General features: G+C 46.3%; 1 protein-coding gene across 2 annotated transcripts in view; it reads right to left on the bottom strand.

The window, feature by feature from the left end:
- Positions 1 to 16,325, bottom strand: part of PKN2 (protein kinase N2) — a 454,984-nt gene that overhangs the window by 192,378 nt on the left and 246,281 nt on the right. For both annotated transcript variants that reach the window (XM_078645957.1, XM_078645968.1), the window contains exon 10: positions 14,718 to 14,793. In XM_078645957.1, the coding sequence (XP_078502083.1) occupies positions 14,718 to 14,793 (76 nt within the window). The remainder of the gene's footprint in view (positions 1 to 14,717; positions 14,794 to 16,325) is intronic.

Below are 16,325 nucleotides of genomic sequence, written 5' to 3'. Positions count from 1 at the left end.
TCTTCCCCAGGTTTGGTTTGCCGCGAATTGTCTGGAGTGACAATGGAAGTGAATTTGTGGGTCAAATCATGCAGAAAGTCTGTTCTGGTCTTGGTATTAGACAGAAGTTCCATGCGGCAAACCATCCACAGTCAGCAGGTTTGGTTGAGTGTTATAATGGTACACTCAAACTTAAACTAGCTAAGATTCAAGCCAGCACGGGTCTTGCTTGGCCAGACGCCTTGCCCTTAGCTCTCTTGTCGACCAGAACTACTGTACACTCTCGTATGGGACTTAGCCCATATGAAGTGGTATTCGGACGCCCCATCCAATATTTGGGGTGTCCCTCGTCCCAAGTAATACTCTGACATACCATATCCTTTGTTAATTGATTATTTGCATGACTTGACTACTAAATTAAGTATTATTCGTCAACAGGTACAAAGTCCTCCAACAGGTACAGGTACAGAGGCCTCCACAGACCCGGGTCACACCATCTTGCCCGGTGACTGGGTCTGCGTCAAAAACTTTCAACGTACCAAGAGTCTGGAGCCCCGTTGGTCCACACCTACGCAAGTCCTGCTTGTCACCCGCACAGCTGTGAAGGTGGTCGGCACACGAAACTGGGTACATGGTGTGCACTGCAAGAAAGTGCCATTGCCATTACCCTTCGATCAGTGGATTCGCAGTGGTGTAAGGGAATCGGATACTGCAGCGGTTCCTTGCTTTGTGCCTTTCAGTGATGCTAAAATTTATGGGACTCAGTCTGAGAAAGCAGATGACGATATTCTTCAAGCCGCTGTGCCTGCGCATCTTCGAATAGACACTACAAATCCAAAAACACTGTTCAAGGACCAGACGGTGCCAAGAAAAACTCGCTAAAACCTGAGGTCGGGAGCTGGCCAAAGGAACTGAACATTTTGAACACTTTTTTCTTATTGATCAGAGACATTTTTTTTGTAGGATATTTAGTATTAGATGTGCCATCTGTCTCCGTCGCAGGGTCACGGTAGGAGTCTCAGACTGTAACCTGGTTTTTGTTCTCTTTAGTAGGTGACTAGTGCCTCAGGATATACAGAAGTACGTAGCTGAGTGATTGAGGAAGATTGCCGTGAGCGACATTTTTTTTTTAATAAAGATGGATGGTACTACAACAATAGGTAGGGAAAATAGGAAGCAGGAAATGAGATTGAAATATTGTAAATTATTGCGTAGTCGATTTGGCGTAACTTTGTGTATTTTCATGTTTTTGTGTATTCTAATAGCTTGCATAGGTTGGTTAGTACATGTTTTACACCCGAGAAATGTGGCTAACTCTACAACTTCTTTGCCCTCTCGCCTTTCTGTCTTTTCACATAAAATGCATACTCTACCCCCTCATGAACAGATACGGAGAGCTGAATATATGAATAATACTTTTATTCAATTGTTACACCAACACCAGTTGGCTATTAATATGACTGATTGCTGGGTGTGCGGTCTTATGCCACACAATGCACGAAAGGGGATACCATATTTGGTTCTTCCCTTCTCATATGAAGGTTCAGCTTGGGCTTACCTATGTTTTCGGCCGCATACCACAACAGACTTCGAAGCCCTGTAAAAACTTCTGGAAATGGATTGGATTTCAGCCATAGACCTCTGATAAAAGGAATAGTGACGATGGCTAAGTTTGTAGAGAAGAGTACGATTCCGTTAGATGAGAAGGAAGCTTATGAAGGATGGAATGTTACCCACTATGTTTCTATTCTTGGTGACAAAACTAGAAAGGGTGAGTCTTCTCCTATATGGACTGTACCCCATCAAGGTAATATTTGTCTCCAAATCAACAGTAAGAAAACTGACGATAAGCAGAATTGTTTACACCTATATTTTCTCGTCCCTTGATTTCCCTTCGTTGGTTCCGTCTCAAGGAACATATTTTGTCTGTAAAGACAGAGCTTACACATGGCTCCCTTCCAACTTTTCTGGAACCTGTTATGTAGCCTTCCTTCTGCCCCCTACCTATACGGCTCCGTCAGACCACCATAGAGTTAGATATAGCCGAGGTATATTTGATGTCAAGGACACGGCAGAACAAGAGGGAGGAGACTTCCTTAAAGGATTCCTTCCCTTTTGGGGCCCAATGGCCAACAGCAGAAACATCAGGCAATTGGTGCGAGTGGTTGAGACCACTATTAATGTTACTGCAGGTGCAATAGGTAACATTACAGCAGAGCTTGAGGCTGACCGTCTTATGACGTTACAAAATCGAATTGCTCTAGATGTGATCCTAGCAGACCGAGGAGGCGTCTGTAAATTGATCGGATCTAGTTGCTGCATTTATATTCCAGACGATGCTCCGGCAGTAAACCAAGCCATTTCCAAATTGCATACCATCTCCGAGTCGATTCATCAAGACGAAGGGGATTGGTCCTTTATGGGATGGTTTTGGGGACGGAAGATCCTAACATTCCTTGGAGCAATTTTGGCCGTTATATTATCTTGTTGTCTGTGTGTTCAGTGTGGTCCTGCAGTATGTGGCCTTCTGGCTACTTTATGCGTTCCACGTGCTGCAACTCAGAGGACAGAGAATATTAGGATGATGGTACAGCAGCAGCTTGAGGATTTTATGAACATCGATGCTGATTCCGACTCAGATTAACAGGAGTTGATTTGGTTTTTTTTTGTCTGACTAATGGCAAAAGGAGGGTCAGAGGTTCTGTAAATTACAAATTCGTTCGTGCTCAGCCTCCATTTTGTAGTCGCCGCCATTTTGTTGCCCTCACTCAGGCAGCGCGGCGAACGCGATGTTTTTGTTGTTGTTAGAAAGGCGACCCCGGGGGAGGCAGAAGAGGTCTGACTGACCACCCCTAGGTCCGCCTCTTCTTCGAGAAGTAGCCGAGCGTTACGGAGGGGCCTCCTGAATGAGGGCCCTCTCCGAGGATCGTACAGCCAAGTAATCACAACGCTACAAACGGACACCACACAAGAGATCAAGTTCTTAAGCTTTTATAAGTAGAAAAGGTTGCTGGTTCTTGGCAGTATATACAGATGGATCGAAGGATCCGTAAAGTCTCGGAAAGGGGGGTAGGTAGCGGGACAGTCTAGCTCTGGGCGGAGGAAGGGATACCCTACGCACAGCTCTCAATCCTCGAGCTGGGGGGTTCCGAGGGGTTCGAGCCGCGGCAGCGCCAGCAGGCTTCAGATGGTTCAGCAAGGTAGGCCGCGGCAGCGCCAGCAGGCTCTCAGATGGTTCAGCAAGGTAGGCCGCGGCAGCGCCAGCAGGCTCTCAAGAGGGTTTCAGCAAGGTAGGCCGCGGCAGCGCCAGCAGGCTCTCAAGAGGGTTTCAGCAAGGTAGGCCGCGGCAGCGCCAGCAGGCTCTCAGATGGTTCAGCAAGGTAGGCCGCGGCAACGCCAGCAGGCTCTCACGAGGGTTTCAGCAAGGTAGGCCGCGGCAGCGCCAGCAGGCTCTCCAGTCCAGGATACAACTGACGTCCTAATCCAGGGCTGGCCCAGATATAGGACTGGAGTCCTTTGATGTCCGGACCCTTGCGCCTGGGGGTCAGAAGGGCCGGGATGATGGTGTCCAGACCCCCAGCAGGGGGGTGGAGCCAGCGCCCAGGGAGGCCGGAGGGCGATAGAAACCAGGCGTCCGGGGACGGCTGGGGGGCCATCGAAACACCCTTTTCTCCGGGATCTGTCGAGTGGCCACTCGACCACCTGGGTGGGTCTTGGTGCCTCGATGTCTGGGCTTCGCTGGGGCCCGGGCCGGAGTAGAGGCCACGTGGTCGTGACGTGGTGGGCCCAAGATGGAGTCGGGCGCGGCCTCATGCTTAGGTCGTGAGGGGCCCACGATGGGGCCAGGTTGGTAGTGGGGGTCCGGGATGGTGGCCGGACCAGCAAGGTTGGGGCGTGCAGTGTCGGGCAAAAGGGCTGCCCGATGCTGGGTGGAGGGCCGATGTCGTTCTGGGCTCGCCATGCGGAAGGAGTAGGACCACGCCATGAGGCCGGGTCCAACAGTTGTTTCTGTATTTACGTGTCAGGTGGCTTCTTTGCCTGTGTTTACTAACTAGTGTCAGGGTCTGGCCGAGTACACTAATTCCTGTCTGAGCTGATTAATCCCCGTCCGGACTATTTGTTGGTTCACATCATTCTTTCCTCTGAGTTACCTTATCTGCTATCCTTCGCAACATGTCTCTTGCATTCTCCCGTTTCACGATTGTCCTTCCACAACATGCAGCTGTGTTTTCACTACTCGTAAAGTGGATTGTGTGGATTCACTTGTAATTTACTCAAGGGGTCGAGTGACAAACATAACCGGGAAACTTGAGTTGTATTAGACTTAAAGTATTGTCTATAACATTTGCCCATGTCTCATTCTCTTGTGTGATTGCATTTTGCATTGTATTGTACCATATATAAACCTGTGCGGAGTTAAGTGGCTGTCTCTTTTGAACCTCGTTTTTATCAACGACTTCTAAGACCACTGTACTAGCTGCAGCTAATAAATACTATGTTCTACGCCAGACGAAGAGTCTGTGTCTCGGTTTCTGACAAGGCAGGTGAATCCAGGGGATTTCAGGCATACCCTGCGCCGCCGAGCCTTAAGGCTACGGTTCTCCAACGCCGAGGTGGATTCGCGATGGTGTGGAGGTGGGGCTGCATTGGTGCGGATGTGGGCTGCGTTTGTGCTGAGGTGGGGTTGCATTGGTGCTGAGGAGGGGCTGCATTGGTGCTGAGATGGGGCTGTGCTTTCGTGGTGCAATGATTCAGAGGTGGTGCTGCTGTGCTGATGCGGAGGTGGTGAAAAAAAATCCTTCACTCTTATCCCTCCACTATCCTTCAATCAAAATTAACAGACTATCATGTTCACTTCTCAAATTCCATATTCAACTATACTAATATACTGTCAAAATAACTGAATAACTTATCTACTACTCAAATTACTTCATACTTATACTATACTAATTTTCAACACTAATCCTTTATGGGTTCGGGGATGGCGTGCTACCCGCCAGAAAAGCGCTTCAACACCCATCAAGGGTAACAAGTGCTTTATGAATGCAAATCTTTCTTCCCCTTTTATCCATCTGCTATCCTTCTCACTCCAAGTAACAGACTAATATCCACCACTGAAATTACCTCATATTTCACCATATTAATTCACCACTAATCCTTTATAGGCTTCCTGAATAGCATGCGTCAACAAGCGAGCGATAAATAAATACAAACCTTTGTCCTCCTCTATCCTTCTGCTATCATTCCAAATCCAAATAACTGACTAACCTATCCACCACTTAAAATTTACTTGCATGTTTCACTATACTAATTCAACACTAATCCTCTATGGGTCCCAGAGTAGCGTGCTACCTGCCGAAAAAGCGCTTTGACGCCTCGTCAGGGATAGTAAGCGCTATATAAATGCAATTACAATACAATACAATACAAGCGCATAACATCCTTAAGCAATACATGTTGCATTACATTTATAGCTACCGACTTAAATCTATAGCTAAAAGCTGGGGACCCGGATTCAAGTTTCTGCGTGCTCTTCCGTGATAACCCATTAAAAATATTTTTAAAACACAGACATGCCGTGACTGAGACATGCCGTTTTTCAAAAAGTAAATATCACAGGGCTAGAAATATCCGCTCACATTTGCGAGCCAGATTTAATTAGGGTGAATTATTTTTAGGTCCTACTCGCCCTTTCTGGCAAGTAGGAAGGAAGACTGACTTGTGACTTCAGAGCAAATGTGACAAGATTGCAAGATTTAAAGGCACCACAACACAACATTATGAAAACATGAAGCAAGAGAAAATAAAAAATAGAGCGCCGAAACAAACAGATATAGACCGAAGGTAACAAATACATGTAATAGGGCTATGCACCATGGGCGGGGATGAAACACCAAAAGCAGGGTCAATTTAAAGCAATGCACCACTGCAAAGTAAGGATTGCAGAACCCCACACCAAAGAACGAATAACACACGCTGGGCGTGCTTGAAGCCCACAGAGTAGATGCAGCATGTCTTGAGAGACATTGCATGCACTGCCTACGTGAGACCTATAATCGGGGAAAGGCCCGCACTACCTCCCCTCCCCCGCCCTACGAGCCTCCACCCCCCCTGGCCGACGCATATGGGTACTTTTGGGCCCCTGTTTTAACCTGGCTCCTTGAGACCAGATTGGCAGCCAGAGGAGGGGGAGGAGGACTGGGAGTGGTCTGGGGACCCTTTTATCGACCAGTTGGTGAGTGAATAGGACTGGAGAGAGGAACTATGGGAAGCCAATGGTTTGGATACCTCACCAGAACTTGGCATGTTGTCGCCTTCTACCGTGGCTACAGAGGAGGGAGCAGAGGCTCTCCACCTTGAGCTACCTACGGTGGCAGTCAGGACTAACGTCCTGACAGAGGTGCTTCAACCAGCAGCGAGCTCTTCGGAGCCTCTGCTGCAGTTTAATAAAACCCTTACGGACATCCTTTTGGGCACCTGGTCCAGGCCCAACACAGGGGTTTCTGTGGACAGGATGATTGCCTGACGCAACCGCCCGGCCTCGACGACTCCACTTTCCTCTCCCAACACCCCACCCCTGAGAGCTTGGTAGTCCAAGCCTCCACTTCCAAGGGCGCATTCCTTGCCGCTCCCCCGGACAGAGAATACAAAAAGCTGGATCATCTTGGGAAGATGTTTTCTTACTCCAGCTTGGGACTACGGTCGGTAAACACTGCATGTCCATTAGGCCATTACACCCACTATGTGTGGGACACGGTTGCGCAAGTGCTGCCTCAGTGCCCGGAGGAGGCCGTACTCTCTCGGGCAGTTGCAAAAGGGAAAGATGCAGAGAAGTTTACCATCCGCTGTGGGCTGGATACCACCGACTCACTGGGCAGGACGATTTCCACATCAGTAGTCCATCGACGCTACGCCTGGGTGAGGTCAACTGTTTTTTTGGGGGGGATGTCCAATCCACTCCTATGGACATGCCCTTTGATGGCCATAGCCTTTTTTGGTAACAAGGCAGACAACGCGTGGAGCGCTGTAAGACCTCTCCGGCTACGGCCAGGTCCTTGGGCCTCTCTACCTCCCGCCCTGGGCAGTCTGCCTTTCGCCACTTTCATGGCTACGGAAGGGGTGCCCCGCCACGTCCCGCTCAGCCACAGGCCGGAGCAAGCTGTTCAGCCTCTGCGCTGCCGGGGACGTGGGAACCAGCGCCGTGGCTCTGGGGGCCAGCGGGCGGGCCAGTCCACCACAGCCCCCTCTGCAGCAGCCTCCAAACACCCCTAGTCCGACCTTTCAGGGCCACCAAATGCCAGTGGGCAGCAGGATTCGCCACAACCTCCCCACTGGCGCACCATCACGTCGGACAGGTAGGTTTTGCAGATAGTCCGAAGGCGCTACTCCCTCCCCTTCGAGACAACCCCTCCATCCTTGCCACCTCAGTACCATCGCATGTCAGAGGATCATCAGGCCCTCCTCCAACTGGAAGTTTCAGCACTCTGGGCCAAGGGAGCCACCGAGCGCGTTCCTATCCCAGAAGTAGGTCGTGGTTGCTATTCCCACTACTTTCTGGTGCCCAAGAAGGACTAAGGCCTGCGTCATATCTTGGATCTCTGGAACGTCAACCGCTTCCTCCGGAAGAAGACGTTCTAAATGTTGATGTTCACTCAGGTCTCCTCTGCGCTCGACCCTGGAGACTGGATGGTAGCATTGGACTTGCAGGACGCTTACTTTCATATCCCTGTCCTGCCAGCCCACTGTTACCTGCGGTTTACGGTAGGCCACGAACACTTTCAGTTTACTGTGCTCCCCTTTGGCCTTACCAGCGGCCCTCGGATGTTAACGTAAGTGATGGCGGTGGTCGCAGCTCATCTGCGCAGATCAGGGGTTCCAGTCTTCCCCTATCTCCACAACTGGTTGCTGAAGGCGGGCTCGCCCCAGGCTGTCGCCTCCCACCTCCAGACTATGGCCGGCCTCCTACATTCGCTGGGCTTCTCAATCAACGTGCCAAAGTCACACCTGACCCCCCTCTCAGAAGCTCCTCTTCATCATAGCAGTTCTGGACATGCCGCAGTTTTGGGTTTATCCTCCCAAACAGCGAGCCCAGGATATTCGTGCTATGATTCCGATCTTTCAGCCTCTATCCCGGGCTACGGTCAGGATGACCCTCAGGCTGCTTGGTCTGATGGCCTTCTGCTGGTGGACCATGCCAGATGGCATATGCAGGCTCTGCAGAGGGACCTGAAGTTCCAGTGGGAATATTAGGGGAATCTGTCGGATTTCATCCAGATCACAGAGGCCACTGCATACCAATTGCAGTGGTGAGTAATGCACCAGGAGTGGGTTGAAGGCTGATCCCTCTCCCTTCCTCAACCAGAGTTCACAGTGGTGACCGATGCATCACTTCTGGGATGGGGCGAAGATCAGAGGCCTCTGGTCTCCGGTGGCGCCTCTTTTTGAGCTTAGGACGATTCCTCTAGCACTCCAAGCATTACTTCCCTCTGTCCGGGGAAGAGTAGTGCAGGTGTTCACGGACAACACCACTGCCATGTGGTACTGCAACAAACAAGGCGGGGTGGGGTCATGGACACTATGTCAGGAGACCCTTGGACACTGGACATGGCTGGAACATCAGGGTAAATCCCTGGTGGCTCCCTGAACACCAGGGCGGGCGAACTCAGCCGCATGTGCGTGATGGATCACGAATGGGGTCTTCACTCGGAGGTGGTGCAAGGTATCTTTCAACAGTGGGGAGACCCATGGTTAGATCTATTCGCCACCGAAGAGAACGCGCAATGTCAGCAGTTCTGCGCGCTGGAATTTCCAAGGCGGCACTCGCTAAGTGGAGTTGCGATCTTCTATACGCCTTTCCCCCAATACCACTTCTGCCCAGAGTGCTGAAGAAGATCAACGTGACCGGGCCCAAGTCATTCTCGTGGCTCCGGATTGGGCACGAAGAGTCTCGTTTCCCGAACTGCTCAACATGGCCATCGATCCTCTGATCCGACTGCCTCTTTAGGAGGATCTGCTGTCGCAGCAGCAGGGGGCGGTTTTTGACCTGAACCTGTCCAGCCTCCACCTCCTTGCGTGGAGATTTAGCGGCGGCAGTTGACGACATTTGACCTGCCTCCCGATATCTGCAATGCTACCTTGGCAGCCAGGCGTCCCTTCAAGAAAATGGTATACACCTGCATGGTGTACAGCAAAGGCTGTGGATACCGTTTCCGCCACTCTTTCTGAGGTTCTCTTGTTCCTCCATTCTTTGGCTCAGCAGGGCTCTGCTCTGGGCACTCTAAAAGACAACCTCTTGGCCATTTCATCCTTTATTAAGCTTCCTGATCAACCTTCTCTTTTCAAGTCCCCTGTTGTAAATAGATTCCTTACTCATATTTTTCCTCCTGTTCCCTTCGTAATGCCCCAGTGGGAGGACTTGAACTCGGATCCTATCTATCGTATGTGTGCTCCCTATGAGCCACTACATAACTGTCCTCTCAGGCTTCTCACTTTGAAACTGCCTTTCTGTTGGCCATCACCTCTGCATGCAGGGTGAGTGAGCTACACGCTCTTTCTTCCAAGCCTCCCTTTCTGGCTGTCCATCCGGACAAGGTTGTCCTAAGAACTAGACCTTCCTTCTTCCCAAGGTGGTTACTTCTTTCCACATTGGCTAAACCATCACTTTGCCCACCTTCTTTCATCCTCCGCATCCTTCAAAAGAGGAAGAGGGGCTCCACCGTCTGGATCCAAAATGTGCACTTTACTTCTACTTGGATCCCACAAACAATTCCGGAAGATGACCAGCTGTTTGTTGGTTACGTGGGCGCTAAGAAAGGTTGGGCCATGCACAAACGGACCATCTCCAGGCGGGTCGTTCTGTGCATCAAATCTTGCTATTCTTTGGCAATGAAGGAGCCTCCCCTCCAGAGGAACTACGCCCATTCCACCAGGACGATGCCAGCCACCACTGCTTAGGGACGGGGAGTCCCACTTAATGACATGTCAGGCCGATACGTGGGCATCGTTGCACACGTTCACCAAACACTACTGCCTGGACAGCCAAGTCTGGAGATACAGCTTCTTTGGCCGTTGCCTTCTTCAGGACTTTCTGGTGTGAACTTAGTTCGCAGACCCACCTCCGACGTTGGTATTGCTGGGGTATCTGTTCTAAGGTAAGGAATCTATAACTAACTGTTTCTTTCAGATGAACAAGTTACTTACCTTGGGTAACGATATATCTGTAAGAAACATAAGTTAGTTATAGATTTCTTGCCGCACCACCCATCCTCTCCGTTCTGCGAACTGACTTCTAGGATTAAGGACATCCTTTCAGGTTCCCTAGTTTTGTGCACCAGGGATTAGTGTCTTGCATGGCTCTGCGCTTCTGGCGTGGAAAGTCGTGTACAGAACTGCCATCAGCGCACGAGGGTGACGTACCGCCATGACATCCCGGCGACCACGACGACAAACGCGGCGTTGACCGACGCCACCTTCCAACGTACAGGGGTGCTGCTGATGAAAACGTTCCGGTTTTTCGGAATCTATAATTAACTGTTTCTTTAAGATTTCAGGGTTGCCGAAAACTCCTTGTGAAATGAAAAAGCTTCAGTCACTCAATCATTCAACTAACAGGGCGTCTCTTAGGCAGCAAAGACACTATTTACTCAGGAAACTAAACTAGATCTCTGCAGGTAGGCTACACATTCACCATTATCAGCCTGTATAAGCTGGTTGGTCTGCCATTAGCTGCTAATACGAGTCTAATTAGGCACCCGAGAGACAGTGCAGAAATAAAAGTGAGTTATAACTGGGGAGAGGGGTTGGCCTAACGGCTAAGGCGCTCGACCTCGGAATCTAGGTTCGAGTCTCGGTAACGACGCCAAAAACCTCCTGTGATTCTGGGCAAATCACTTAATCTCCCCGTGCCTAAAAATGAAAGTGTGTCCTCATGTAACGTAACTGGTGCTATGTAAAGCGCTCTGATACCTGATTAGGTTCGGGTCTAGTTCGCACTATATAAAACTCTACAAAAAAAAAAAAAAAACATGGTATAATAGGAAAAAAGCTATCTAAATACAATTACAAATCCTGGCTATGCTAACTCCATACTATTGGGCAAGAACTCTAATATTTCTTGGGTAGAAAGAGGCAAGCTACTAACTCCAATCACAATCTGAGATTCCCAGTACTTTCCTCCTCTCTCTGAGACCATAAGTGCTCTCTTACTGAGCGAGCCCCATAACATTTCAGCACCAAGCAAGTTACTTTTCATTTACTTGTGTTATGCCACTGAGCATTGGCTTGCCTACCGTGAGGAGTTGTCTAACAATAATTGTATAAATAAAGTGCTCATGGTTCTTAAATTCATTGTATAAATAAAGTGCTCATGGTTCTTACATTCATTAAATAAATAAAGTGTTCATGCTCCTGGAAATTCTTTTATAAAAAAAAACAACATCAGTTACTGATCAGCAGGCTCTGCTATTGCAACTGTGGGTGTTACCAATGTGTGGAGTCAGATTGATATACCATACGTATCTACCAGAGAACGAAACAGCACACTAAAGGTTACTTTTTATGACAAAAGCAGCATCAGTCAGACTAGGGTTGTGAAAATGCAGGCGTTTAGAGCCCGGCAGCTAGATTGGCAGTCTGAGCGCTTTACCACTTACAGAAAAAGCAGCTTCAGGATAAGCAGGATGTACGTGGCGGAGCAAAGGAGCTTAAAAAATACCTATGTTTCAAGTAATTAGTCACTTGACAAAGTGACATACTCTCCACGGGATGACCAGGTTCAAATTAAAAGGCTCACAGCTAGAATCTGGCACTCAGCAGTAACACACACAGTGGAGCTCCCACGAAATCCTTTTAGATTCTTGAAATTCTTGGTGTACAGTATGTGCACACAATATACTTTCTGAAAAAAATACAGTTTCTAATTTGGAATTGCCAATCTTTGTATTCAGAGAGAGATTGTCTAAAAATTACAAAGGAACAAATAACAGTGCAGCTTAGGACCGCCTGAAGAGCATTTTCCCTCTTGAAAATGCTTGGCTCTTTTGGATGCAATAAAGGTGGTTAGGCAGACCACCTTAGCCCCTCATCTAACCTGATCGGTTTTTTGAAAGCGTGAAGAATCTCTTTCCACAACTAAAGTTGTGACAACTTACCAAATTACCACTATCTAAAAAAACAACAGTACCAACAAAGAAGAATAAATCTAATCACTAAGCACTGGTGGAAAAATAAGGGTGGTCAAAGAGGCTGCTGAACTTCACGGCATTGCAGACAAACGGACTTAATCGAAGGGCAATTTCTGCAAAAGATATAGGTACTCATTATGAACAGTAGTTCTCCACATATGTAGCGGATCCTGGCACGGTTTCATAAGGGTAATTTAAAACAGAAGTGGAAAAGGCAAGCCCACTGCCTTCCTCTATTCAACCCATCCTCTAATCAGCAGGAGCCATCTCAACCTAATCACTACTACTAACAAATTATGTAAACCTAAAAACAAAAAAAGGATCACTCCAAATTAGGAGACCATGCAATGGTGGTGACTGAATATATAACGACTTCAAAGAAGAGAAGGTTGCTTGTTTCCAATAGACTGACATGCTGAAGGGCTCTCTACCATCTGGCATGAGGTCCAAACAAGCTGCATGAAGCCCAACAAGGTACTTTGGATATTGTTGATGGAATTGCAGTTGGAGGAAAGTCTGGCTCAGAACACAGGCAATAACCCAACCGCTCTTGGAACATGTCACAGAAAAATCAGTTTTATATCACAATAGCCATTCTTAATCTAAGGACATGTGTATAAGTAGAGACTGAACATGGTGCAGAAAGCCAGTGGAAGAATTCTAAGTATGCTGCTGCAGCGTGACAGCAGTAACCATAACCACAGCCGTAACCATATACAGGCAACAGAGAGTTAAGCATCCAGGGCGTCACTAACCTGGGCAGAGAACAGATTCTTCATGTTTTCTTCTAGGCTAACAATTGTGAGTTTCACTAGATCCTTATAAGACATGGACAGAGCAGCTCAAAAGCCAGTTTGCATTAGCTATGCATAGAGCTCAACACTGCAACTCAAGGCATCAGGCTTCTTCAATGCCATATATGGATGATAGTTAGAAAAGAAGTTTGGGTCCTATTTTGTCTGTGCTAATGATGGGCAAGAACAGTTGGTTTCAACTTTGCCTTAAGCCAAAGGCCGTGAAGGTATGGAGATAGAACAGGAGCAGACCGAATCTCCAAATCCACAAGAATGGACCTGAATCAAATAGAGTGGCCCACAAGTTGTGGGGCCATCATGAAAAGAGTCAGCATTACTAGTAAGAAGGTTCAACAAGAGCAGGGTCAGCCAAAGTACTTGGGAACTCCAGTCTTGACTGCTTATGAGCTGGAAGGCGGCCTGACATTGCGTATGATTTCCAAGTTAAGAGACCAAAAGTTTCCGTTAACAGAACCTCTTCTTCAGGGAAAACAAAGACTTATCTTTTTATATGCTTTTGGTTAGTTTTGAGGGAAGAACTCTTAGGAGAACATTCCGTGCAAGTTGACATGGCTTTCCAGTGAAGGTTTCCCTATGGAACCTAGACAAAAATAACTTCGCTTTCCGCTCCCTGATGGCCTTCGGGTGTCTGGAGGTGAAACTTACATGCTGCTGCAGCGTATCTTGACCCAAGAAGCCACATGCAGTTGTCAATGGGATTCAAATGTGACAATTTCTTGCTACATTGACTGCAAGACCTAAAGCCTGAGGAGCTTTGAAGAGACATTTCACCTAGTTGCTGATGAAAACTGATAATATCGTTAGAGAGCAAACTCCGGATTGCGGTGAAGAAGAAATTATGTCAGTGTACTGGTGGGTGTCTAATTTACTTCAGTGATTAAATGATATAAGTAAAGAAATCAAACTAACAGTAATTCTATAACAACTGAAGGGAAACACATATTTGCATTGTAAAGACCGTTCTCTGCAAGAATGGAGATATCAATATCTTCCCCATATTTCTAAAATTAGAGACAGAAATAGAACAAGGACCACATTACTGACTCATGTACTATACTTTAAAGGACTTTTGCAGGCAAATCGTAAATCAAAAGATTAGCATCTGAGGGATTTTATTTTACATATATCTTTAATACGCAGTGCAAAATAGAATCCAAATGTAAACTGGGCCATCATGTGTTAAAAAAAAAAAAAAACTGTTCTCGTTACTCAGTCCAGAATGCAAACAAATACCAAAAATAGGAATTCTAGAATATTGCATTATTTGATGACATCAGTTGGGGTTTTTAGATGTACTGTGACATAATTTGCCAGAAGACTCATTTAAAGGAAAAAGTTGTACTCCAAATCTTTGCATTTTGAAACTATCTTTAATGACATTATAAACCCTTCTTGAAGGAGAAATGATTTGTGTTTTAGTAGTTAGATAATGCAGACGTACTTGAAAGTGCCGATTTAAATTACATGAAATGATTAAGCATAAAAATACTGAAACTGGGGATTTAAAAAGAAAATACTAAAATGTAACCTTTCGTATGTCCCATATTACACAAGATATACATTTTTCAAAGGAGAAAGCATTCAACTTAATGGTTTACATGTACTATGTATCACATATGAATATATTACAGAGATACACTAGCTTCTATTAGACAACCTTTTTTAAACATCACTCAGAACTACTCATGAAACTAAGACACAATCATCATGTATGCCATCATTATTTACATGATATCCATACCTTGTTGTTTTGAAAATATTTTCTTCTGCCTCTGAAGTTTCGGTCTTCTTTCAATCACTGGGTTAAAAAATGTGACCTGTAAAACAACAACGGGAATGTTGCAATTGCTATGTATACATTTTCTGTATCACTAGCACAACAACTGTTCCTGTAATATTCTAGATGGAAAGCCACTTCACTTCACCTCACACGCTTGATATGGCGCTCTATTTACTAACATTCCTGTTAATGCAGGGGTTCACAGTCTCCATTGATGAAGGATAGATGTCTAGTCGCAACAAAGTTTGGGTTAGATGTATTGACAAACACTGAGGGATCCAGAGCCAAAAACGACTGGTTGGCATTCCATCTAATTTTAAACATGAATGTAACAATCTTATTACAGTGTAAAAACCTTAATGGATATTCCTCTGACTCTCCTAATAATCCTTTTTTGGGTCGTTTTACTGCTCTTCACGTGTTGAGGCATTTCACTGAAACTTGGAATAAGCATGTCTCAACCCATGAGTATCACAAACATTATTCCCATACCATGCACAGTTCACATGTTGACTGTTCTGACAGTTAGAAATAAACTTTTGAAGGCCACTACAGCTGGAATTTAGAAGTGTTTCCAATTTGGTTATGCTTGATCGTTACCTAGATAACAAATAATAATCAAGTGTCAGTAAGGCCACTTTGATAAAGGGCATTTTTCCATGCTTTTTGACAAAGATTACATGTAACTTGGCACATAAATCTCATGTTTTCTAATGTGCTTGACGATGCCATATAAATCTGTCAATATTTACTGTGTACAAATGTATTGGGAACCATAAAAACCATTGTTAAAAATCAGACTGACAGACTTTGTTCCAAAGTTTAAAATCAAATAAATTGTCAGATTCTTTTTCTTCGTCATAAAACTGCAGCATATGATAACTAGCATTGGAAATGCAATAGGTCTCGCATTTGTTGGAGCAGTTTGCATTGTAAACGGCAATAATTTTTACTTATGTAATACGTCTTGTGTTTGTTGGCACTATTGGCATTGTAAATGGCAATTATTTTAGACTTATGTGTTATGAAGTATATGTATATGGTGTGTTGTGGATTTATGTGGCTTGAACTAGTTAGCTGTGTAATTGCGTAGTGTGGAACTGTGTCGAGTGTAGTTGTGTACTGGAAACATGTGGCATGGTGTGCTGTGGAATGATGTGGATAGTAATTAAGTGGTATTGAGTGTACTGGAATTATGTGGAGTGGCATTGTGTGGTTTGGAATGTAATTATGTGGAATGGTATTTTGTGTTGTGGAGTGGTATGAAGTGGAGTTTAATGATGTGATGTGCTGTTGAGGGCTGCCTTCCATGGCACACAGCACCTGTAAATAATACTTTTTTAAATTACATAATACACGATGTAAATGGCCAAACATGAGTGCACTTGGGAAGGATATGCCCTCCCCACCTGGTGGTCTCCAGTCTGGTGGTCTCCTGTCTGTAGGTAAATAATGGCGGGACACAAGGATGGGAAGGGCAAGTAACAGGTAGCCTGAAAGAGTAGGGCACAATGTTTGCAATTAATCCGGGATAGTTTGGGAGAAAACCTATTCCCTTCCCATTCTGGC

The sequence above is a fragment of the Lissotriton helveticus genome, chromosome 1_1 (genome assembly GCF_964261635.1).
Source record: "Lissotriton helveticus chromosome 1_1, aLisHel1.1, whole genome shotgun sequence".
Lineage (NCBI taxonomy): Eukaryota > Metazoa > Chordata > Amphibia > Caudata > Salamandridae > Lissotriton > Lissotriton helveticus.
The sequence above is the reverse complement of the archived record's forward strand: the minus strand, read 5'-3'. Positions and strand labels throughout refer to the sequence as shown.